This window comes from Nanorana parkeri, unplaced genomic scaffold (genome assembly GCF_000935625.1).
Source record: "Nanorana parkeri isolate BGI_ZX_2015 unplaced genomic scaffold, ASM93562v1 scaffold424, whole genome shotgun sequence".
In the NCBI taxonomy this organism is placed as follows: domain Eukaryota; kingdom Metazoa; phylum Chordata; class Amphibia; order Anura; family Dicroglossidae; genus Nanorana; species Nanorana parkeri.
In genome coordinates, this window is record NW_017306692.1 from 14,839 (window position 1) to 38,553 (window position 23,715).

Genomic DNA, 23,715 nt, shown 5'->3' on the forward strand with positions numbered 1-23,715 from the left:
ATTTTTCTCTCATCTAGTCTTGGAGCTGGAAAAGTATCTTTACATGTACTTGTACTGAGTACGGTACTCGGTATCGGTGCATCCTTATACACAAATGACAAATGCAGTAAATGGCATGAGTTGTTTTTGCCATGTGATCTGCTCGCATTTGCATACTTTCATGAATATTACATCCACAATGACAGCAAAGGGTGTAAACTCTTGATGGTACAAAAAAAGTTAGCAGAGAAGCCCTTACATATAAGGTCCAAAAGTTAAGTTTCTATTTCAAATACATTGTATGTTGGTAATATCAATTTAATTTTGGCCTTTTTTCGCCACTTGACAAATAAGGGTGTCTGGTGGCTCTTAATTGGTTTAATTGCTATGCTTGAGGCCAACGCCTCCCCAATGATTAATGATAATTTCTAGGTTAAATGAGACTGCTGTTTCTTGTTACAAAGGGGGATCCTTATCTACATACGACCCCTTGTTTTCCAGGGAGTAGAAACCATTCTTTCAAACCTACTTGTAATACTGCTGAATTTATGTTCGCCAGAAAACGGCGTAAAAATGTTTCTAGTTAAGACTGCACAAGATTGTCAAAATTGCAACACTGATTCATAATTCTAATTGATACACTTGATCTAATTGATATTATTTACCGATTAGAGGAAACATTCTGGCTTAATAATATTATCACTCCCTTTTAGATTGTAAGCCCTCAGGGGCAGGGCCCTCCTTACCATCTTGTCTTGAATTGTATTGTAATTGTAATGTCTTCCTTATATTGTAAAGCGCTGCACAAACTGTTGGCGCTATAAAAATCCTGTATAATAATAATATTATATAAATTCATATAACATTTTTTTTTCTCTCTACACTACACTACACCATATGGTGGGGGTGGCTTGGCAAAGAGAATGAGAGTACTTCTCTACAGACATTCAGTGTAAGGAGGTACTTCTTCCATCAACCACCAATAAAAGGGGGCACTACAATGACCACCAATATAAGCAGGTCACTCCTTCACTGAGGGGCTCACTAACATAAGGGGGCACTTCACCTCTGACCATCTATGTAAGTGGGCACTTCACTAGTGACTACAGTGAGTAGACTTAGGTTCTATTTAACCCTGCACCTTTTTAAACCATGCCTACTGTTCAGCAGGTTCTGCACAAGTGCACTTTTCGCCTAAGGGCTCTAAATACGCCAAAGCTTTTCTCTCCTAAGTGTGTAAAAAGAGTGCCCCAGGTCATTCCCAATGCTAGCAACATCTCTGCTCCTACTGCACTTCAAATATTCAATGTATATTTGCCAGTCTAAACATACTCTGACATTCACCCTTTTTCATTAGAAGCTATAATTGTGAATAAGCCAAGATTCACCAGAGTCTTATATATATTGCCAATTTTAATTTTAGGTAGTATTATGTTTGCTTTAAGTGGCCAGTTACACTTTAAGTTTTAAAAATGCCGTAACATTCTGAATCTGTATGCGTCCTGTAAAGCCCTGTGCTGCTTTCTGCATGAAGGACTATAACCAAATCCTCTGATAGGGGCAGATTTCCCATAACTGGTCCCTTGTGACTTTAGTGCTTTGCGCACAAGTCACCAGCTTTAAGTATTCTCTGTGTTTACAAAAGGTAGACCCCAGGGAATCCATACTGACCCATACAGAAAGAACAATTAGAAACAAGTAATTTACCAATGATTTAAAAGATCTCATTTAACATCGGTGGTTAGTAATGGCTGAATGGACTCACACCTGCTCCCTGGCCAATTTAAGAAAAAAAAAATCTGCCTTATACGCAAAATCTCAACCACCTTAATCAAAAGAAAGACACTCAGAGCAGAATATATGTTGACGACAGAAACTTCTAACAAATGGCCCCCGAAGGGTTGATTAGTAGCCTATTTGCACAATAAAAATGAGTCTGAGTCTGTTTGACATCACTTTATTCATGGTAGTTATGAGAAAGGGCAGGTGACTAGCCGTATATTTGCATACATTGCTATATTTAGTTTTTAACAATTTTCAATAAACAAGTAGACTCACGAAACCATCAAAAATAATAAATATAAATAAAGATCACAGCAACTAGAAACACACACACACACACACACACACACACACACACAAATTGAACAAAATACTTTAATCACCTTAGCACCGAAGCAATTTTCAGATATTTGCACACAAGTGTAAAATCTTAATTTTTTGGATCAAACATTACTTTAAACCCCCAAATAATTACATATTGTATTGAAGCAGAGGCCCTATAGAATAAAAATAGCTGCATTTTTTCACAAATGTTTATCAAATCGTCATACAGTATTTAGGAAAAAAAACACTAAAATGAATTTTAGTGCACACAAACACAATATAATACCCAACTTCTTGGTAAAAAACAAAAGATGGGGTCACATCGAGTACATAGATACCAAACATGTCAAGCGGTAAAATTAGGGACTCGTACTCGCCCAAATGCTCCGATACCTTCCCCGATACCGGAACTTCAGGTCAGAGGAAGATTTCCAAGATTTAAAAGTGGCAACTCTGTGCTTTTTGGGAGCACCATTGAAATTGCGTTTATTTTCCTATTAATACAGTTTCAGCAGAGTTGACTAGACTGGGCGGTCTTAATTAGCAAAAAGGCTTTATAACTGTCCTATCATCATCATATATTTTAGCCCAGAAGGTTTCAAGAAAAGACACATTAGCAGCCCAATGTTTTGCGGTTCTCAAATTTGCACTGTTACTATTTGTAATTCTGTTGATTCAGGTTTGATTCTTGTGCTTATTAGAATTCCAGGCTTTACTCTAGCTCCGTTCACAGAACGGAAGCCCTCTTCCTTTCCCCTCCTTAAAAATATGAGTTAAACTTAAGGTTTAACTCATATACTCATAAACTTAAGTTAAGGTTAAACTTAAACCTGGTTAAATTTGTTCATAACATTATGCAGTCCACGTGCCTCTCCATGTAATTGTGATTAGTTAATCACACAATAGAACCTGCTTGTTTTACTTTCGGCTGACTTTGTCAGCTTTTATCATTGGGCTCTTTGGAGTTGATTTACTAAAGGCATATAGGCTGTTCGCTTTGAAAGGGAATTTTCTCCTTAGCTTAGTGAATGAGGTGAAGTTCTGCTGCCTTCCATCATCCAATCATGTGCAGTTTGTTTTGACTTTCTTTGCAAGTGATTGGTTATTCTTTGCAAATTAAAGTTTCGCCTCATTCACTAAGCTAAGGGGAAACTTCAATGAAAAGTGCAAATTCACTTGCAAAGTGAACAGCCTATTTGCATCTAGTAAATCAACCCCTTCAGATTAGTTACCACCTTCTCAGTTTTGCATAGACATATGTTATGTTATCAAACTCTGATAGTAATACCTTGGTACTCTGCATTTTATTGTAGAGCCACACATTGCCAATATATTTTGACTTTCTACTGCTGACATTGTACCTTGGAATTCTGCCTTTGCTGCACCTAGTTGATATGGCAAACTGGTGTCTGAATCCTGTATTCTATCCTGCAAGTTACCAGTCCTGTTCTGCCCTTTTAGTCCCCAAACCTACTTTGCTTAATGCCTGTTTATAGTTTGTTATCCTAGTTCAGTAAAACCCATCAAGATTCATTTGTGTTGCATTTGCACAAAAATTGGACCTAAAACTCACAATGCCACTGAATATCTTACCCGCAAAATCACAGATTTTATTTCTCATATAAATCCCTAAATGCCCCTGGGCCAATTGTAAACCCAGAACCATTATCTTATAGAACAGATACAACCTAATGTGTGATGTCTGTAGATAGCAGGCTGTTGAATGAAAATCTGACAAGTGGCGGTACTTTTCAAGGAATACGATTATTTTATTAAACACCCATACTGTTAGTCCAAACTGCATGCAACTGTTTCAGGGCCGTTGGTCATCATTAATGCACTGCATAGAAACAATGTATTTTATGTTGTTGGGCTTGAAGAGTAATACGATTATGGTAAGGTGGGTAAAAATGAACCAAAAATAAATCTGGTAAAACAGTAAGAAGCACAGTAGAATTCTTAAAAATCTGACCTCCATTACAAATCTCAAAAATAAAGGTTTTAGTTCTCATTTGATAGTTTATAATTTATTGTTTAGTTTTCAACGATAGTTGACAGTACCATGCAAATCATTCTCCTATGTTACTGGGACAACTGAACATCCTGGATTGCTGGTTATGCTTTGTGATTTATGGACTCAAACAATCTAGCACCTGTGGTTTAGTTTCAAGAAACCACAGCACATTTGGTCCAGCTTTCAGACACTTCAGACACTCATGAACCTTTTTCCAGTTGTTAGACACACCAGTACCCTGATTATGCTCTACATTATGCTTCTTTGCTTTAGGTGTTCTAAACTCTACTGATCTGTCCAAAGTTATTTCTAGTTATTTCTAGGGTATCATTCTCTTTGGAGATCAGTAAGGTACAAGGCTTGTATTGACCCTGATAAACCTAAACCAAAATCTCCAGAGATGTTGAAAAGTCTGATATAAGATGATACATCAATATCTGGTGCAGTACAGGATGTCAGAACATACCGTGCATGGCAGTTTGAGTGTTTGCTTTGGAATGAATTTGACTGTTCTATGGTGGACAGCTCTTTTATTAAGATGTTTTCATTCTTGGGAAAACATCAAGGTACAATAAACTTCTATTTCAGCATAAGTAATCTCTCTACTGGCACCCATTCAAAACTCACATCAATCAAAAGATGACAAAATGTAATTAGCCAAGATGTTTCATTTTAGATTTTATATACAGTTTCATCACAGTAGCTACATTGTAAATTACATGCTATGACATAAAGTAAACTGTATGAGTAATAAAGGTATATACAGTATATCTGTCACATGATTTGTCTGCTATCATTTTAAACAAATTGCATAGCCATTGAAAGTTAATTAAAAAAAAAAAGCAAAACAAAAACAATCTCCCAGTAAGAAATAAGTAAAAATAGTTTTTCTAAAAATATATTTGTATAAAAGAAAATAAGCAACAAAAACGACAGGGGACAGTGGTTAAGATTGTGTATAGATCCTTGTATACTAGATTTCCAGTTAAGAATCATATGTTTCCAGAGTTCATTAAATGTTGATTATGGCACATTAACATGTATTCTCACATTTTACCCTGAGCTAAAGAATGGCACTTGCTGTCCAAAATGATGTGGGATACAGCATTCTTTCTGCGCATTAACTGCTACAAATGCTTCTTGTCTCAGTGGAGCTTTGGTGCTCATAGAGAGTTAAAAGGTGATTCACACTATTGCATTTCCATTTTATAGTAGTATGCAAATTAAGGAAATATTATTATATAATCTATAATAAACCTAATCATATAGCCTATTACAAGTATTTGTTTTGTTAGTGCAATGGTCTATAGTAAAAACATTTACTGAGTTTCAATTTAGTGGCTGCAGTCTTGACTGAGTTTTATGCTGTACATGTTTCAACAGATGAATGCTTAATGTAGTATTTCACAGTGGTATCTGTTGAATGACATGGTTATTGTAGCTCTTCCATGGACTGCATGCTGAGAGCTGGCTTCTGAGTTTCAATAAATTTTATTTTTGTCAAGCGGCCACCACTGGAGATGGAATGTGAAATTTGGTTAAGATCCTTAGAGTCTGGCTGCTGGGAATTTTCCTTCATGTGGTTCTATAAAAGTAAAAGAAAAAGAGAATCAGTATCAAAAGCTGAATTCACCATAATGCTGTACTTCTTTTCCAGAGCTTTGAGGAGATTTAAAAAAAAAAAAAAAAGGTTTAAACAAAAGCTATAACTTTGAGACCAATAACATGTTCTGATGTATGTAAGGAGCATGTGAGAGCATACATAAGAATAGTTATATAATCAAAATCCAGTATAGGCCACATATGACCAACGCCCCCGTCTAAATAATTTATGGGAATAATTTCAGGTTAAATATCCTGAAATCAAAAAAAAATTAATTTCCGATAGAGCAATGTCCGCTTTTTTTGCCATCTGTATCCCATTGGGGAGATTTCCCTTCACTTCCTGTCTAATAGCAACAAAATGAAGTGAGAGGAAATCCATGCAAAGATAGGGAAATCCCTGGTGGTCAACAGGGTCACTGGAACTCCTTATTGGAAGAATTCCCATCTCTTTCTGTTCTGGTGACAACCCGAAATTTGTGTTTTTCTTTAACGTTTAGTAATAACAAATAGACAAATGACAAATAGAGGGGTGAATCTCCCTAACAAGAACACAGATGGCAATAAAAACCTTGCAGGTGTTCTAATCCATATCCACTCCATCCAAAGCTAAAAAAAAGTTTTGGCTTCAGGTTCTGTAATTTCTCTAAGACGTCAGGAATCACGTATTGAGTTCCTTTGAAAAGGCTATACATAGACACAAATACAATAACATAGTATGTTACAATGTATTATGTGGAAGAAAAATTACATGGTCAAAGCATTCACCACCTTACCAAGTAGTGTCACCATATCCTTTGCTGTCTTTCTATGTGCAATAAATGTTGTTCCACTTGACCTAGAAAACAAATACACTATAACTATATGAATGTTAGTTTAAGTTGAGCATTATATTTTAAAAAACACAAAAACACATGGGATTCTATGCTAAGCATCCTTATCGTTGTATGTTGCATGTCGGTGGCTTTGATATGTTTAAAAGCAAAAAATGCAGTGTACCAGGTAGAGTCAAGGGCTCTTTCTTTGATATGCATATTTTGTAAACATAAGTAACTACAGAAGCTAATTGCTCAGCATTTCAGCCCAGGAACAAGCTTTTCTAGAAGAAGGGTAACAATGACAGCACTCCATATTTCTCTCTGAAACGTTTTACATTAATTGCACAAGAATTTTCCAAGTGATGGGTGCTCCACATACTGTATATACACACTTCATAGTGGGTAGGTATGAAGGTAGCATGCACACTTGATAGTGGACAGTTATAAAGGCAGTGTGCACACTTGAATATATGGCTGGTATAAAGGCAGTGTGCAATGCAAGCTGCACTTTCCATATGAGGTGTAGATTTAAAAATTACAACTAAAAACACAAACATTAAAGGAGAACTATGAGGTGAGTGATTTTCACTCAACCTCATAGTTCGAGCCGACGTGTGACAATGAAACTGTCACACGGTGGCTCAATAGATCAGGAAGTGAGCAAACACATACCGTCGCTCACTCACTTCTCGACCATCTCCCTGCAGAGAGCTGTGACTGTCACTCATGGCTCCCTGCAGGGATTCCCCCCTCCCCGCTCTGATCCTCCAGCGCTGACTGGCGGAACGCACGGGGGAGCGGGCGAGTACAGCTGGCTCTGCCTCTAGATAGGCAGAGTTAGCTGTCACTCACGCAGCAGGGTGGATCTCGACAGTAATGCCGGGATCTGTCCCGGCTGTGGCGCTCTCAGTATACTACGAGCTGTAGCTCACTATGTACTGAGCTTTGGGTCACAGGAAGACGCTAGTATATGTCCTCCCGTGAGCCTTAGGAGAACTATGGGGAAAAACACTTACCCCATAGTCCTCCTTTAAACCTATGACTATTCAAATGACTTCTAGAAGATAAACAAGGTCTTCTGGTGTACTTAACAGGGAGTATATTTTACCACAAACAACGGAATCTGTCAACAAAATTATCAATGGAGTATTTAATGGGTTTTTTTAAAAAGAGTTTAGATATGAAAACAGAATTAACGGTTATAATTATTAGACATGTGCACTGCCCAAAAATTCGTTTCATTTCGTTTTAAATTCGGATTTGTGTTATTTCGTTTATCAGGATTCGGGTGTGAAAGTCAATTCGGATTCGGATTCGGACGAAATTCGGTAGCGTTAGTACGAACGTTCGTTTCGTTTTCTGTTCTTATTCGTTTCTTATTCGTTTCTTATTCGTTTCGTTCGTTTGAAGCAAAAGTGACATTTGAGGGGGAAAAAATATTTTTCTCCTCTAATGTCACTTTGCTCCAACGAACGAAACGAATAAGAAACGAATAAGAACAGAAAACGAAACGAACGTTCGTGCGAACGCTACCGAATTTCGGAAATGGAAATTCGGATTCGTTTGCATTCGTTATGTCTGTAATTCGGAATTCGGATACATCCGAATGTCCGAATTTACGAAAATTCGTCCGAATTTCGATTCGGAACGAAACAAATCGCACATGTCTAATAATGATTGAGTTGGGTTGTGGGCATAACTAATCAAGGGAATTAGTAATGTTACAGTGCAGGACAGGGGAAAGGAATTTTAATTTTCTGTGACTTGGATCATATAACAGCTGATTTTCTGTAGCTTTTGCCTTGATCCTCTTTTGGGGCACACAAAATACCTGCTCCCTTTTTACAAACACCATAAATATAAAGCTTCAGTAGCATGTGACCCATGGAATCAAATGACTGCTGTATAAGCAGGAATGTTTACTATTTTAAAATAGTAGCATGAGGGATTATTTCCCTGCATCTGGATTAACAGCTTTTTATCATGAGTTTTATGGAAATAATGGCACATGCATTCAAGAGGCCCGAAACACTGGGCAGGCTGAGCAGTGTATAATTCTTCTCCTCTGCATTTAAGGTAATGAATTAAATGCAGAAGTTCCTTGTGAAGAGGATAATTTGAACAGTATACATTAAGGACTATGCACATGTTAAGCCTTTTTTTGGTAAGTAATTATTGTACTTGTGATGGACCTATTTGGCACTTTTACTGTTTTTTTTCTAATCTGAGGAAATATACACATAATGACTACGTTTATACCAAATAAAAGTGCATTTGACACTAGACATACAATATCACCCTAGAAATAAGCAACTAACATCACCAGCACAATAAAAATGGTAGGCATTATACTAGCAAAAGGCAATGTACTACACCAAAACGTGACTAAACGTGGTAAAATTGCAGTGCATTAATAAATATAATTCCTTTAAGTAACATCTATGCTGCATATGCTTTATTACTTTTTCTCCCACCATTCCACACCCACAGTGTGTTATATTAGATGGAAAGTGTTGCTCTTACGATTTACTGGCCTCCACAACACCTAGATTCACTAAAGATGCCAGTGAGTTCTTTAACATATCAGAAGACAAGGTTTCATAACAACTGCTGGCTCCTGTGAAGACACAAAATAAACTGTTTGAAATGGTATAAAGAAGATATATTCATGAAATAACTGAGAATTCAGTCATTGCACTGTTTAAAAAATAAGAAAATGTCAGGATATGTCAAAAGAATAGAACATACCATTTTCATAATCATTAGTAGGCAAATAGATCAGTAGTTTCATGTACAGAAAACTCAACATGTTCAGAATTCTGAATATGGCTTCAGCCATGCTCCTGACATACTGACTATGGTCTTCTTCTCCTCAGCTCCTCCAAGCGTGTAGAGCGTGTATAAACTAGAATGTGTGAATGTGTGACAACGGCTGATTGTTTATGGTATTAGGTTTGAGAAGTGCTAGGTTGTCCCATACCCAGGCAACTTGTTATGTGTGAGAGATAAGAGTGTCTTCTGGAAATTCACAGGAGTTTGGGATTTTAGAGGGTTACATAAGTGGGTTTGGCTGGTATTAATGAGGAGTATGTCAAATGTTATTGAGCTTCTATGCATAAATTATCAAAATGGTATGAATATATCCTGAAATGTAAACAATGTAGCTCTTACCTTTTGCTGTTAACATGCCATGTATATATGTTTAAAAAACTTGGATTATATTTTCACCACACAGGACAGTGTTCTGGTTCTTCTAAAGAAGGCAGTAGCAGCAAAAAGTAATCTATGCCTAAGGGAAGGCTGGGGTAAGAAGGTCCTTCCTTAGAGATCTCATCTTCTGTGCCAAGAGGCCTGCACCAAAAGCTACCAGCAGCATTTTCAATGTCTGATTCATCAGCTTGCATCATGGAGCATCTAATTAGCCACTGACTCTTGCACAGAACCCGCTCCTAAGGTGTATGTCAAGCCAAAAACTTTTTGTTCTAGGTTTGGATAGAGTGGGAAAGAAATAGAACCCCTGTCAGGTCTTAACTTCTATCCGGGGCTCCATTTGATTGATTTACTCTCACTTCCTGCCCTGCTGACAACGTTTTTACCTGACAGGAGGGGCAATCTGCAACAGGGTCATGGACGGAAATCAAAATTTGACAGGAGTTTAAGCCTTCTTATATTATTCTACTTAAGTAAAGCATTTTATTTTTTGACTGCACTGCTGTTGGAGAATTCCTCTCACTTCCTGGGTTAGCAGGACCAGAAGTGAGTATGAAACAGGAACCCTGGATAGCAGTAAAAATCTAACAGGGGTTCTAATATTTTCCCCACTTTATGCTAAGAAAAATAATTTTGGCTAGACATACACTTTAAAGTGACACTAAACTCAGTAGTTAAATCTCAAAAATGAATTCAAGTACCCTAACTATTAACAGAAATGTTCATTTTATTTGTGTATCAATCAGGTGAAGATCCCCACATTATCTATGAATTGGTGCTGACACTGTCCTTCCTTCTGGAGAGTGGCTACTTTTGTTCCCCATGGCCCCTGTGTGTGTGTTGTAAAGTAGGCACCGCTCCAAGCTCACTCCCATGATGGACTACAATCTCATGTTTAGTTTACTAATTTGTATTGAGATTATAGTCCATCACGGGAGAGAGTTTGGAGCGATGGCTACTTTACAACACACAGAGGGACCATGGGGAACAAAAGTAGCAACCCTCCAGAAGGAAGGACAGTGTCAGCACCAATTCAGAGATGATTTGAGGATCTACAGCTGGGTAATGAACAAATAGGATACAATTTTGTTAATAATTATGGTACTTGAATGTATTTTTAAGATTTAAATCCTGAGTTTAGTGTCACTTTAACTTTCAGCTAAAATCTTTGTTATAGATGCAAATTGTTCCTTCGTCTACACTGTCTCCCTCTTAAGTGCACCACCAGATCCACTAAAAATACCAACATTTTCAGGCTATACTAAGAGTATTGTATATACATTATTAGTGTTATGGAGGATATAGCTTATAACACACCCCAATTGTTGTGGGATGCTTCATTAAAACCTAAAGTACCGTAATAATGTATAGACTTTTTCTACCATACCAGATACCAAAATACCAGAGGTCTTATTCAATTCTCTGTCTGTATAACAGACAATTGACTTACCTGTTGCAATACTTTGGAAGACAAAACTTCTCATACCAGATATATATTGTTTTTCTGTAAAATTCTCAAACATATCCTGTGTAAGGTAGGTGCAAGCTAACTGGACAAAAAGAAACATGCAGCAATATGAATCCACTAAAGCTTTATGTAGTCCAAAGTCAATCATTGCTTAACTGGGAGATAGTCATTTATAAAAAAAAATTCAAACCAATAACATTTAATTCTTGATTTTATCGTCATATGTCATTCTTTTCCCAAAGCACAGCAATCAAGATTAAACATTCCATCATTTTTAGTGGTGCCTGCTCACACCTGAGCATTGTGTTGCTTCTCAGCTGTAGCCAAAAAAACTAGATTTCAAAGGTAGAGCCTGAAAAACATGCGTCATACATATTTTTCAACCATTTCCTCCTCCTAGTAACTAGCTTTCCACTGGCTAAAACAACACCACAAAAACATGCAAAAAACTGCTTTTAAATCACCTGAAAATGCTCAAGCTCAAGCATGAATGGGAGCTAAATGTTTTACACTGGCCTCTCTAGCTGTGTAGGCCAGATTCAGACTGTTGTTTCAACACACGTACCTGGTAGCCTTCAAGAACAGGATGCAGCATTCTGAATAAAAAGCAAGTGACATGGGTATCGGCTGAGATCATTTCATCTGATGTTATGTGAATAGCATCATATTTGCCAAGCAAGGAACAGCCTTCTTCAAAGTCCTGCCAGAAATTAGTTAACAGTATGCATTTAAATATCTGTACACATAATATTTTAGCAAATACCTACACCTCTGTTAAATGCAGTTTGTCACACACACACAATACACTGCCTGGCCAAAAAAAGTCACGCGCGCTAATATTTAGTTGGAACCCCTATAGCTTTCTTTACAGCATGCATTCGCCATAGCATTGTCTTGGAAAGCTTATGCAAGGTTACAACATTTATTTCCATCCAGAGTTGCATTCATTTTTCACCAAGATCTTGTAGTGATGATGGGAGAGTCTGACCACTGTGTAAAATCTTCTCCAGCACATTCAAAAGATTGTCAATGGGGTTGAGGTCTGGACTCTGCGGTGGCCAATCCAAATGGGAAAATTATGTTGCATGCTCCCTAAACCACTCTTTCACAACGGAATATGTCCGTGCCATCAGGGAAGAAAAAATGAATTGACAGAAAAAACTGGTCATTCAATATATTCAGGTAGGCAGCTGACCTCATAGCTCACGTTGATGAACCTAGCTAGACCTGACCAAATGAAGCAACCTACAGCTCTTACCTATTTGCTTTGCTAATCCAAGTCATTACTTTTTTGGCCAGGCAGCGTATATTACAGCTGCTGGACTATGAATAAGCTGAAATCACCCACATTATAAAGAATACTAAATGGAAAAAAATGTTTTTATTATTATTATTACATATAATCTAAAAGTGCTTGCAAGTGGCTTAATTATTTTAAAATGTCTTTGTGCTGTTCCAGGCACTCCCACCTGAGGTACAAGCTTCATGGGGTCTAATTATGATGAATTTACGGAGCCATTTGCCCTGCAAATCTCTGTGAATGTTCGTTCTCTGTGAATAAAGGCAAGAACAAACATTCTTAATATATTTTAATTCCTCTTCATTTCCATTTAGTGGCTAGTGAAAGAGAGGTCAACCATGGCAGCCACTTTATTTCTCCCAGGTCAAGTTTTCTTTTTTGTTTTTTGAAAAAGTGTTGTTACAGTTTTAATAAGTATTAGATTTAGCACATATAATATTGACATGCTAAAATATAGACGTAATGTGACTTACCTGTTCTTCATATCCTGGGAAAAATATGAACTCTCTAAAAAGAACTCTTCTCAGAAATGTAAATGATTTGTAAACATCATCTGAAACAGAGATGATTTAGTTAGAAAACGTTACTGAATAATACTTTGATTAAATTGGATAGCACTAATACAGGGGAGACCTGATCCTGACCCCCCCATGCAACTTTGCAATAATACAGTAGATCACTTATAATTGGGATCCTATTTCGTGCTGGTATTAGCATGCAACAGATCACTATTGCAGTGACTTATTGCTGTAGTGTAAGGTATGGCAGAGCTTGATCAGCAATTCCCTAGTTATTATGGCTGCGGGAATCATAAGAAGTACTGTACATAATGTAAAAGCATTGCATTTTCTACTATGGGACGCTATACTTGAGGGCTTGGTAGCATGATCAGAAGCCCAGGAACGGACCAGTAAGCTTCTGGGCTTAGTTTTGGACAGCAGCTGTCCCTGACAGATAGCAGTTGCATTACTGAAGTCTGTTAGGACCTACCAGAGCAGCTGAGAGTGGATTCCATTTGAAAATGGCACTACAACAAATAACTGTTAAATCAGTGCCATTGTGAAAAAGCACCTGGGAGTTTAATGGTTATGTTAGCAAATTATTTATAAAAGGATGACAGTTGGGCATTTCCATTGTGTATGCCACACAGGGGAAAGTGATCTAGCATTTCTGAAACTGTATGCACAACTGGCTTTGAATATTCAGCTAAATATGGGTGGAACCAGATGTGTCCTATGTAGACATTTTTATGGCTTTTTCCATTTATGCCCAATTTGTCCTAAACCTCCGAGCCAGCTTGCTCTTAGACCGGTCCATAGAGTGTCTCTCACCCGCTCAGCTGCAGCAGTCTAAGGCCCCTGAGTTATCACGTTCTATACATATTGTATAGGATGTGAGGACACCAAGGGATTATCATCGCTGCAATGGAGGAAGTGACAGGCTTCAGAGACCTCTGTCACAGCCAGCTGGCTCAGATGATTGGGTGAGTATATTTATTTTCAGCCCTAGACCAAAATGAGCACTTAACCCTTGCAGTACGGGGGTAGCCTTACTGCAAGGGTTAATAAAAAGATTACCCAGAGTTCTTCTTTAAGGACAGCAGTTGCTATACTGGCTCAACCTCCTACCTGGATTTTTATTTGGATTAACCCCTTCATGACTGAGCTTGTTTTTAGTTTCTGTTCGTAAATGACTGACACACTTTTGACATTTTTGCTGTGTGATTCTTCACTTTAATTCCAGTAAAAAGTAGGCATTCAGTTATCACATACAATATATGTCAGAAAACAGATCATACCTTTCTTGAACGTTTGTGCCAATTTACAAGCCAATACAACCAGAGCAGGCCGTATGTAAACATTAACCAGCTGGTTTCTGTAGGAGGCGCCTATCAGATATGTGGCTGCTCGTCTGTTCACCAAGTCTTCGGCCATGTCATGATTACTATGTTCAAGCAAAACTACCTGGTCACCCATAAGGCTCATAAAGTTTGAATGTAGGTGTAGACTGGACCGAACCACTTCATCAAAAGGTATGTTACCTGTAACACAAATTAAAAAAACACGTTAGCTTGCAGACATATGCAGACATATGATGTTGTAGAATAAAATATAGAAAATCACAAGTAGAGTCAAGTTGAAAAACTGTTTTTGCAATATACAGTACTCAAGATATCTAAGTACTAAAATTAAGAATTACATTTCAATCAGCTATCAGCTAGTGATTTGCAATCAGCGGTTTGTAGACTAACTAAAACATTTAGGGGGTTATTCACAAAGCAGCCGAAGGCAGCCGAGTGAATAACCCAGCCAAAGTGAAGTGAGCCGAACGCTGTTCGGCTATTCACTTCAGCCTTGTGCGGCTGATTTCCGCCGTACATCGGCTAAAATCAGCCGTGCATCTGCTGCCTTCGGTCAGCTGAACATGCTCTGCAGTGCCGAAGGAGTTTGGCTCAGCCGATCCAACAGCTCACTCGCTGCCGTTCACCCCTATTTGCCTGTCACTACGACTAACCCTTTGGCTGCTGTACGGGCTATTGTGAATAACCCGTACAGCAGCCCTTCGGTTCGACTCAACCAAAGGGCTCAGTCGGCCGCAGCGAGCTGAATGATCAACCGAAGCTACGGCTGGATCCTTTGACTCTTCTGTGAATAACCCTCTTAATGTAATCTATAAGTTATCTATAAGTTATTTGGTAGTGTTTTTTATAAATACTGCATATTATATTTTTCTTAATAAAATTAAATGTTGAACTATACTCTCTGTTTTTAGGCATGAAAACAAGATATTTTTAATATTATTTTTCTAACAGTGGTTAATATTGGTGCCCAGCACACAAAACAAAACATACATAGATAATATAAACAGCTAAGACACCTTCTGAAACCTCTGTGTCTAATTTGTAATTCAAAAAGACACAAGATGATTTTTTTGGAGCAATCTAATAAATTGATAAATAGATTTGAAGAAAAAGAGTGTAGAAGGAAGAACTAGAACACTGTGTCCAAAAATATCCGCACATCACACAGCAGCTTGTATGAATAGAAATATATTAAAATTCTGTAGTCTCCATTTTTAACAAGCAGGTAGTGTTGTAGACACAGAATACTACTGGTGTTGCTTCTCATTTTAATCTATTAACAATATAATAGATGCACTGGCAGTGATGTCTAGTGTCAGATATAAGAATGAGGTTCAGGTTTCCCCCATTGTCAGGGAGGACCTGCAGGTTCGAGATTCGCAGTCCCAGCTAATTTATATCCAGGGTCATCTGGGAATTTTTTTAAACCATAATGCACTGATCTGTGGACAGCAGACTTAGAAGGGCCACTAAGGGGGCTTTTAGAAAAGCCAGCTCCCTCAGGAGGGGGTGGGGGGGGCAGGGGGACAGGGAAGCCATAGGGGTTGATTTACTAACCTTTTAAACACACCACGAACGTGTATACACCTCTGTAGTGTGTTCCCTCCCAGCATGATCTATGGGATTAATCGAAACACCTTTGTAGTGTGTACACACCCAGCAGGTGGGTTGTGCAAAACCCTGCAATGAATTGCAAGGTAATGTGGTGTAAATTAGCTCTATGTTATGTTGCTTGCGTTGATGAATGCAGGAATGTAAATGCATGAGCTAACCATTTTTGTCTAAACTGTGAAGCAGCATTATATATGCATCATGTGCATGATTTTTCCATATATGGCATTAGTGGAAATATTCTTTTAGAGACTTTTTGGTTGATAAATACGTTTTGCTGTGTGAAAATCACACACACCTGGTGTGTGTGTGTGTGTGTTTAGGTTAGTAAATCACCCCCATAGTGTCAGTGCATTGGGAGTTGCTGTAGGGAAAGCTGATAAATTGCATAGGGATTGATTAGGGCCAATTCATAAACTGTACTTTAATTCTGATCTTTGACCAATAAACCACTTTGCTGTTTTTTCGTTATTATTGGGAGCTTTTTTCTCTTTGATTTTATTGTGTGGTTGCTGGTTATTTTTAGCTGCTGTATGTCCATAGAAAACATTTTTGCTGCAAGGGACTTTTATTTTAGAGAATGGATATTTTCAATAATTTCGTTTTTTTTATTTTTACTTTATGCTGATAGGGGCTTTTTTAAGTATGGGGTTCTTAAAGCACAGCATATAAAAGATAATCCCTGGAGCCAGAGAGCTGAGGGCACCCCTGGACTGGAGCTATTTAAACCTACTACAATAACTGAGTTTACTTACTGTACATCATAGGATATAGTGAAGTGATTGGATAAAGTGCTTTCTGCTGCAGTCTAGACATCAAGTACATTACTATTTAAGGAAGTTCAATATCTTGGGGTTTTCAGTTGGGTTGGCAGCCTCACCTATTATCTACTTTACACACCAGAGCATAGAAGAGGCATGATTCCCATGTGCCTCCTGAAGAAGTTCCCGATCAAACGGACAAAATTTGCAAAGTGGGTGCCACTGTTGGCACCCTGCACCCTTCTGCTTGGCATCCCTCGATCAGCTGATCGAAGGAGCTTGCTGGTTGCAAAATTATTGGCCGAAGGGAGCTAGCAGCGATTTAGCTGCTAGTTCCCTTTCAGGTATTCTGTCAGCAGCCGCCAGCAGACAACAACAATGCAGACAGCAGGGGATTTCTCGATCAACGCTCATAAGGAATCTGTTATATTTTCTTCATTCAGCCAAACAAAGAAAATATAAGTGTGTATACCCGGCTTTAAAAACAAGCCTGGTAGACTATGTTAGCAGTTCATCTAACTGGCCCCGTATTGACAATTGTAAGTTTCAGCTGCAGAATGCATTTAAATACATAGATTACACTAAAATCAAAGAAAAAATCAGGCAGCAAAATAATGTGATTCAAAGTGGCTTGGTTGTTCGTAAACAAACATCAAGCATATCTGCCTTAGCCTTATCATTGTAAATTAGTAACCAACTGTAAATATCAGTTGTGCCTACAATCTAAATACATACCAGGCCATTCTAAATTTCCTCCAAAGGCTTCTGTTAAATCCTTCAGCCACAGTGTTTTTTCAATCAGCATTTTGAAGTTCAAAGCCGGTAAATTCTGCAACAAAATGGCTGCTATCAAGGCTCCAGGGCTGATGACCATGTTGGCTATTTGGTGAAGCTCTATTTTATAGGCTATTTCTGTTATAAACTTTTGAATACCCTCCGATGGTCGATGTGATAGATGCCTAAATCATGCAAGAGTCACAAAATGTATTAATATGTTGACAAAATATTCAAATGTCTGTATATTTTGTGAACAGGTAAAGGCTATTTTACCAGGTATACCTTTAATTTTTTTAAATGAAGAACAAAGTAGTGTTTAAGAACATGATGAGCACAACCACTTATGTAATAAATTAAAGTAGTATTAAACCCTCAAACTTTTTTTTTCAATAATGAATCGAGATTAAACAAATATAAGTTGCCAAGAAAAGTATTTTTGTAAATGTTTGCCCAAGCATTACAATCTTCATGTTTCAAAACAACTGGGTTAAATGCTCTCAGCTCAGCTTCCCCTAACTTCTTGTCCAGTACCAGATCACAAGGGAGAGCACTGTCTCCAGCAGCTGTCCATCAACTTGCCTTACTGTGCCTATGTGTTTGTGGAGACACACACAACTTACTAGCACACAGGAGAGGCTCCACAGGACCCTGCAAGGGAAAAGAGCCACCATAAAACAGGATATCAGGACCAGTGCTCAGGGGATCAGCTGATTTTGCAGAAAGCTAAAACTTTTAAACATCAAGAAGCTGCATCCATTGTACGTGATTTCTTCAGCATTTGAAATGGTTTAAAAACCTTCCGACTTTAATATCACTTTAATTAGACGGACAGGCATTTGATAAAAAAGTATTTAGTAAATATACTTGCCCTACACTAAGTGCTCCTCCAGTGTGTAATGCTTAGCTTAAAACATTTTTTTTCTGGCTTGAACAGAGTAGAGAATGATTAAAATCCCTTTCAGATTTTTACTGCTGTCCAGGACTCAATTAAAGGGGTTTCCCCTCTCATACTATCATGATAACAACATATTCACCAGACAAGAAGTGAGGAAAAATTACCAAGACCAACACAGACAGAAATATCAATGCTATTTACTGGTAAATTAGGGGAAGACTAGTAACCCAGTCAGTTTAACCACTTCAGAACCTTATGATGGTCTTAAAGTGCAGCCAACCTGGGAACTATCAGTCTAACATCGGTAGTTTGTAAAATGCTAGAGGGCATAATAAAGGAGCTTATGCCAAGATCATAGCTGCTGCTGCAGGTGATGCTTGTTTCAGCAGGCGATGCTTGTTATGTATAAGTGATCTGGGCAGCTGTACAGTCACCCAGATCAGATGTAGCAGCCTGCAAATGTGCTGCCCCAGCCCTCTTTTTTTTCTACAGGGCTCTGCTTTCAGAAAATATATCATTGTTTGGGGTTGTAAAGTAATTTTCTATCCAATAATTCAGACTTTAACATGTGTGGGGAAAAAAAATGCTCCGGTACTTAGATGGTTAAATTGCTGTCTGTGTCTTTGTTGCAGATTTTTCCTCACTTCCTCTCTGGTGAAACTGTTGTCACTGCGACAGTGAGTGGAAATCTCTTTAAAGGTGCCCAAACAATCTGCAATTTTCGCTCTGAAATTTTAATTGCTGCCAAGAACCCTCTTTCGATTCTAGCTCAAATAGTCCATCAAGAACAGACCAATGTCATCTCGATAATCATTTGTTAGAAATACTAATTTTGTCGATCGACAGAACGGATTTTCGTTTGCGCATGTGCAGCATTCATGTTGTGATTTTTTTCGTACAGAAACGCCACTAATCCATCAATTTGTGTTCGACTTGCAAAAAGTTTTCCAGCCTGACCGATCGAAGGCAGCCGAGTGAATAACCGAGCCGTAGTGAAGTGAGTCGAACAACTATTCAGGTATTCACTACGGCTCAGTACGGCTGACTTCAGCCGTACATCGGCTGAAATCAATCATGCATTGGCTGCCTTCGGCTGCACTATAGTCAAGTGCAGAAGGACTTCGACTCAGCCAATCCAACATCTGGATCGGCTGAGCCGAAGCTCCGGCAGCTCACTCGCTGCCGTTCGCCCCAATTCAGCTCGGCTATTCTACTCGGTACCTCCGTGGTACAGAGCAGAATAGCAAATAGTGAAAAAAGATGAAATAAAAAGAATAAAAGTTGAAGAAAATGTTTACAAAATGTAAATAAATAATACATTTAAAAAAATCAAAAAAGATTAAAAAAAAAAGAAAAAATAATAATAAAAAAACAAGCAGTGACAGCTAGCTCTGCCTAACTGTTTCCTATTGGCCACCACCTGCTAGAGTCTTCTAGCAGGTCCCGGCCAATGAATAACAACAGGGCAGAGCTGGCCCAGTTATTATTGTTTAATGACAAATCAGCATCCCCAGGTCATTTGGGGATGCTGATCTGTCATTACAACTGTACGCAGCCGACCCTGAGATCATGGCTGGCTCCGCCCAGCTGTCAAGTGCAAGGCGTACAGCCCCGCTTCGGCTGTCACTTCGGCTTAGTCCATACAGCAGCTGCTCCCGCAACCAAAGCTAGCCAAAAGATCAGCCGAAGCTACGGCTGGATCCTTCGGCACCTTTGTGAATAGACCCCTAAATTGAGGAGCCTAAATACATTCTATGTCATAGAGATAAGTGAGGAAATAATAGGTAGGAAAGGTGTGGGTAGAGCCAGGAAACAAACAAACACAAAAGTGGAGGCCTGTGGGTGGGCATAACTTTTAAACAATGATTAATACACGCGTTTTCAAATTAAACATAAGAAATTTTTGAAGAATTTATGGGATGTTTAATGATTATACTATAGGGGTTGATTTACTAAAGGCAAATTGGCTTTTCGCTTTACAAAGGAATTTGCCCTTTACAAAGAAATGTTCCCTTAACTTAGAGAATGAGGTCAGGCTTTGCTGACCTCCATCATCCAATCATGTGCAAGCAAAAAAAGTTTTTTTAATTTTACTTTGCACTTTGAATGTGATTGGTATTCTTTCAAGGTGAATTTTCCTCACATTCACTAAGTAAGGGAAACTGCCTTTGCAAAATACAAATTCCTTTGCAAAGTGATCAACCAGTTTGCTTTTTGTAAATCAACCCCATAATGTCTATGGCACAGTACCTTGGGGTAAGATTATATTCAGAGCGATTTATTCTCCCAGAAGCTAGTGACTGTAAAGACAATGGCTGTCCGAAGTGAATGTGGATATTTCCAAAATTCTCACTTAGAAGCTTCCTGGCTTTCATCAAACCCTACAACGAAAGAAAATCATATGAATGAAGCAATGTTGCTTTATACTCATCTACTCATTGATAATGGAGACATCAATTTCTTAGGCTGAGCAATACACATCTCATTGGAAACCTATACTGATATGGATGTTGCCATTGTCCACCTCCTTCTAAAAATGCTAGCTGCCAGGCTTTCAATAACCCAACACAAGTATGCAGGCATAAAGGCAGGGCAGAGTCAGTACTTCTTATCTGCGTACTTGTTCTAGGTTAGTCACCCATAAAGTATTGAAGCTGATGATTCAGCATTACAGCCAGAGGTAATGCAGAGGTGGGAGATCACAGATAGAAGAGGCTGTGTCTCATTGGTAGGACACATTAGGACATATTAATAAAATAAAACAACAGATAATAACCCGTAAAATTAATAATGTTACATAATATGTTTTCTGCACTAGCTATGATTAAAAACACAGATCTACTTTTCTGTTTGTCTTAATTGATGAGGGACATTTTAGACCTAGTTTGCTACTGAAAACAAGTAGTAGGATCACATCTGGCACAAGGGAAAGGTCTGGTCACATCAGAAGAGAAACATAAAAAAATAACCAGTCACTTCTGAGGCCTACAGCATGCCTGGTCATATCTAAGGAAAATGTGTTGGGCAGGACGATGTAGTCATGCCATCTCTGTTATAAATGGGTGCTCATCCACTTCTGGGAGTCTGTGAGAGAGAACTAATTGTACACAATTTTGGGAAGTTTTTTAGACTACTGGGCTCTCATGGGGATGGGGAGTGAAATCTGGCCTAATTTAAGCAATGTCCAGTTGAAATGTATTAACATTTCAACTCTATATTCGAAAGATATTATAGCAGTGGCAGATAGACATCTGATATGGGGCAGTAAATGTGATCTGTTCAGACATCATTAGACAATTGAGTAGTTGACATCTAAGCTGGACTAGGTGACACCTTAAGGAGAGTTGTGGGCATTATGATGTTATTTAATTTATGGGAGCAGGTGGCAAGTGTAATTCAACTGCAATGTTGACATCTGAGCAAGCCAGTACACCTGGATGACATGGGGGTGGGGTGGGGGGACGGACGGACTATTGCTTTTGAGAAGGCATGTGTATGTTATTTGAGCAGAATAGGCCAGATTATATTAGAAAGGGGTGGCAGTAGCCAGATGACATTTGGGTGAGGAGCTGGGTTGAGGTGACATTTTAATGTTGTTAGCTTCCTAATATGTTAATGGTAATGATAAATGGAATTGGAACTCAGGGTAGGGGTGGCCATTTCTAAGTCATGAGAGGATGGATGCTTATAGATGAAATCAGAGTGGGTAAAAGCTAAATTGCTGGAACACTTTTGAGTCGGCAGCATGACAACATAGGTATTTGATGCTCCATGGTGTTTGGTGTTAAGATGGAATGTTAAAAAAATGGACTGGACATGGAGGAGTATACCTCCAAAAATGGTCAGCGCCATTAGTGTGGTTCTTCAAAAATGGTACAACTTGGACTCCTTTAGAAAATGACACTGAGCACTTTTGATCCAGCACCACTTCTCTACTATGCCAACTATGCCACACATAATAGATGGCATTATATCAGCCTGAAGTATATCTTACTGATGTGGATTCTTTGGGTTTTTGAGCTCCTAAAAGTTCTTGCGCATAGAATTCTTCCTCTAATAATCTTTCATAGCTGATGCTGACGGGAACGAGGTAAGTATCAAATACTTCTCCTTTTAAGAATGGCTCCATAACAACATTCAAAAGCCCTGCAACACAAACACAACCTATTACAACTTTTCTATATTACTTTTTATCTCTATTTATTTTCACTATGTACAGTTGGTATCTAAGACTGACTTTATGAAAATAAGCAGCAAACTATTATCAATGAGATGATTTTTTTAACCTGTAAACACAACTAGCAAGGTCTCTAAATAAAGACCATAGGAAAAATCATGTTTTTCTAAAGGCATTTAGGTAAATGACAACTATTTGCCATTTACTTTTGGGTTTAGCACTGGGGACACTGTGTTTTTTCCCTTTAAAGTAGCAGCATTAGGGAGCACCAGCAGTAAAGCCAGTGATGAAGGGAAAAAAGAAAACGTTTGCACCAACAGCTAGGTATGGATGGAAACACATTTTTTTCACACATTTAATCTGTGTATGTGGGCTTCCATTACTGGCTTCCTTCTGATAAAATTAATTGCTAGCTGTTTCTGGTTTAATACTTTCTGTGTCAAAAGGCCAAGACAGGCATGCTGTAAATGACTGTCAGTGAAGGATAAGAATTCCCAAATAGGGACACAGATGATAATTCCAGAACTATTAGACACTCTAACCTTTCATCTCTCCAAAGCAATAAAAAAAGTTAAGGGTACTTCGAAATTGCTTATTTTTACATCTATGGCAAACTAGAACTAGAAAGCCAAACAGCATGTAGGTGATTTAAAAGTATTTGGAGTCATAGTTGGAAGGAGGCATTATATAACAATACTTTTGCTGTAAAATAATATTTGCAGGTAAATTACATTTTTGTTCATTCTAGATAATTTTTCTATTTTTAAAGGCAATAATAATCATTGTATCCAATTCCTGAAGCAAACATTTTATTACAAAGGTTCTTTTTTACGTATTACGAGTTAGCGCTAATACGTAAAAAAGAACCTTTGTAATAAAATGTTTGCTTCAGGAATTGGATACAATGATTATTGTATCCAATGCTTTAGGATGCTAAAACTTAAAATAAAATATTGCCTTCTCTTATAAAATATACATATTTAGTTATGTTATAGTTGAGCATCTAGTTCACTATCTTTTGTCAATCTATACATACCCAGCCTTGGATGTATAGCCTTGCCTGTCCTGCTTCTTTGACCTTCAATGAAAAACTCCAAAGGAGCAAAGCCAGTCTATAGAACAAAGTTTATAGTTAT

At 38.1% G+C, this 23,715-nt stretch overlaps 1 protein-coding gene across 1 annotated transcript in view; it reads right to left on the reverse strand.

Moving 5' to 3' along the window:
- Positions 1 to 5,399: 5,399 nt before the first annotated feature.
- Positions 5,400 to 23,715, reverse strand: part of LOC108789851 (dihydroxyacetone phosphate acyltransferase-like) — a 35,544-nt gene continuing 17,228 nt past the window's right edge. Inside the window, exons 6-16 of the mRNA XM_018559978.1 lie at positions 23,616 to 23,691; positions 22,397 to 22,548; positions 20,653 to 20,783; positions 17,466 to 17,689; positions 14,296 to 14,538; positions 12,971 to 13,050; positions 11,763 to 11,897; positions 11,180 to 11,279; positions 9,043 to 9,136; positions 6,478 to 6,539; positions 5,400 to 5,684 (exon numbers count right to left, since the gene is read on the reverse strand). Of these exons, the coding sequence (XP_018415480.1) occupies positions 5,647 to 5,684; positions 6,478 to 6,539; positions 9,043 to 9,136; positions 11,180 to 11,279; positions 11,763 to 11,897; positions 12,971 to 13,050; positions 14,296 to 14,538; positions 17,466 to 17,689; positions 20,653 to 20,783; positions 22,397 to 22,548; positions 23,616 to 23,691 (1,335 nt within the window). The 3' untranslated portion in view covers positions 5,400 to 5,646. The remainder of the gene's footprint in view (positions 5,685 to 6,477; positions 6,540 to 9,042; positions 9,137 to 11,179; positions 11,280 to 11,762; positions 11,898 to 12,970; positions 13,051 to 14,295; positions 14,539 to 17,465; positions 17,690 to 20,652; positions 20,784 to 22,396; positions 22,549 to 23,615; positions 23,692 to 23,715) is intronic.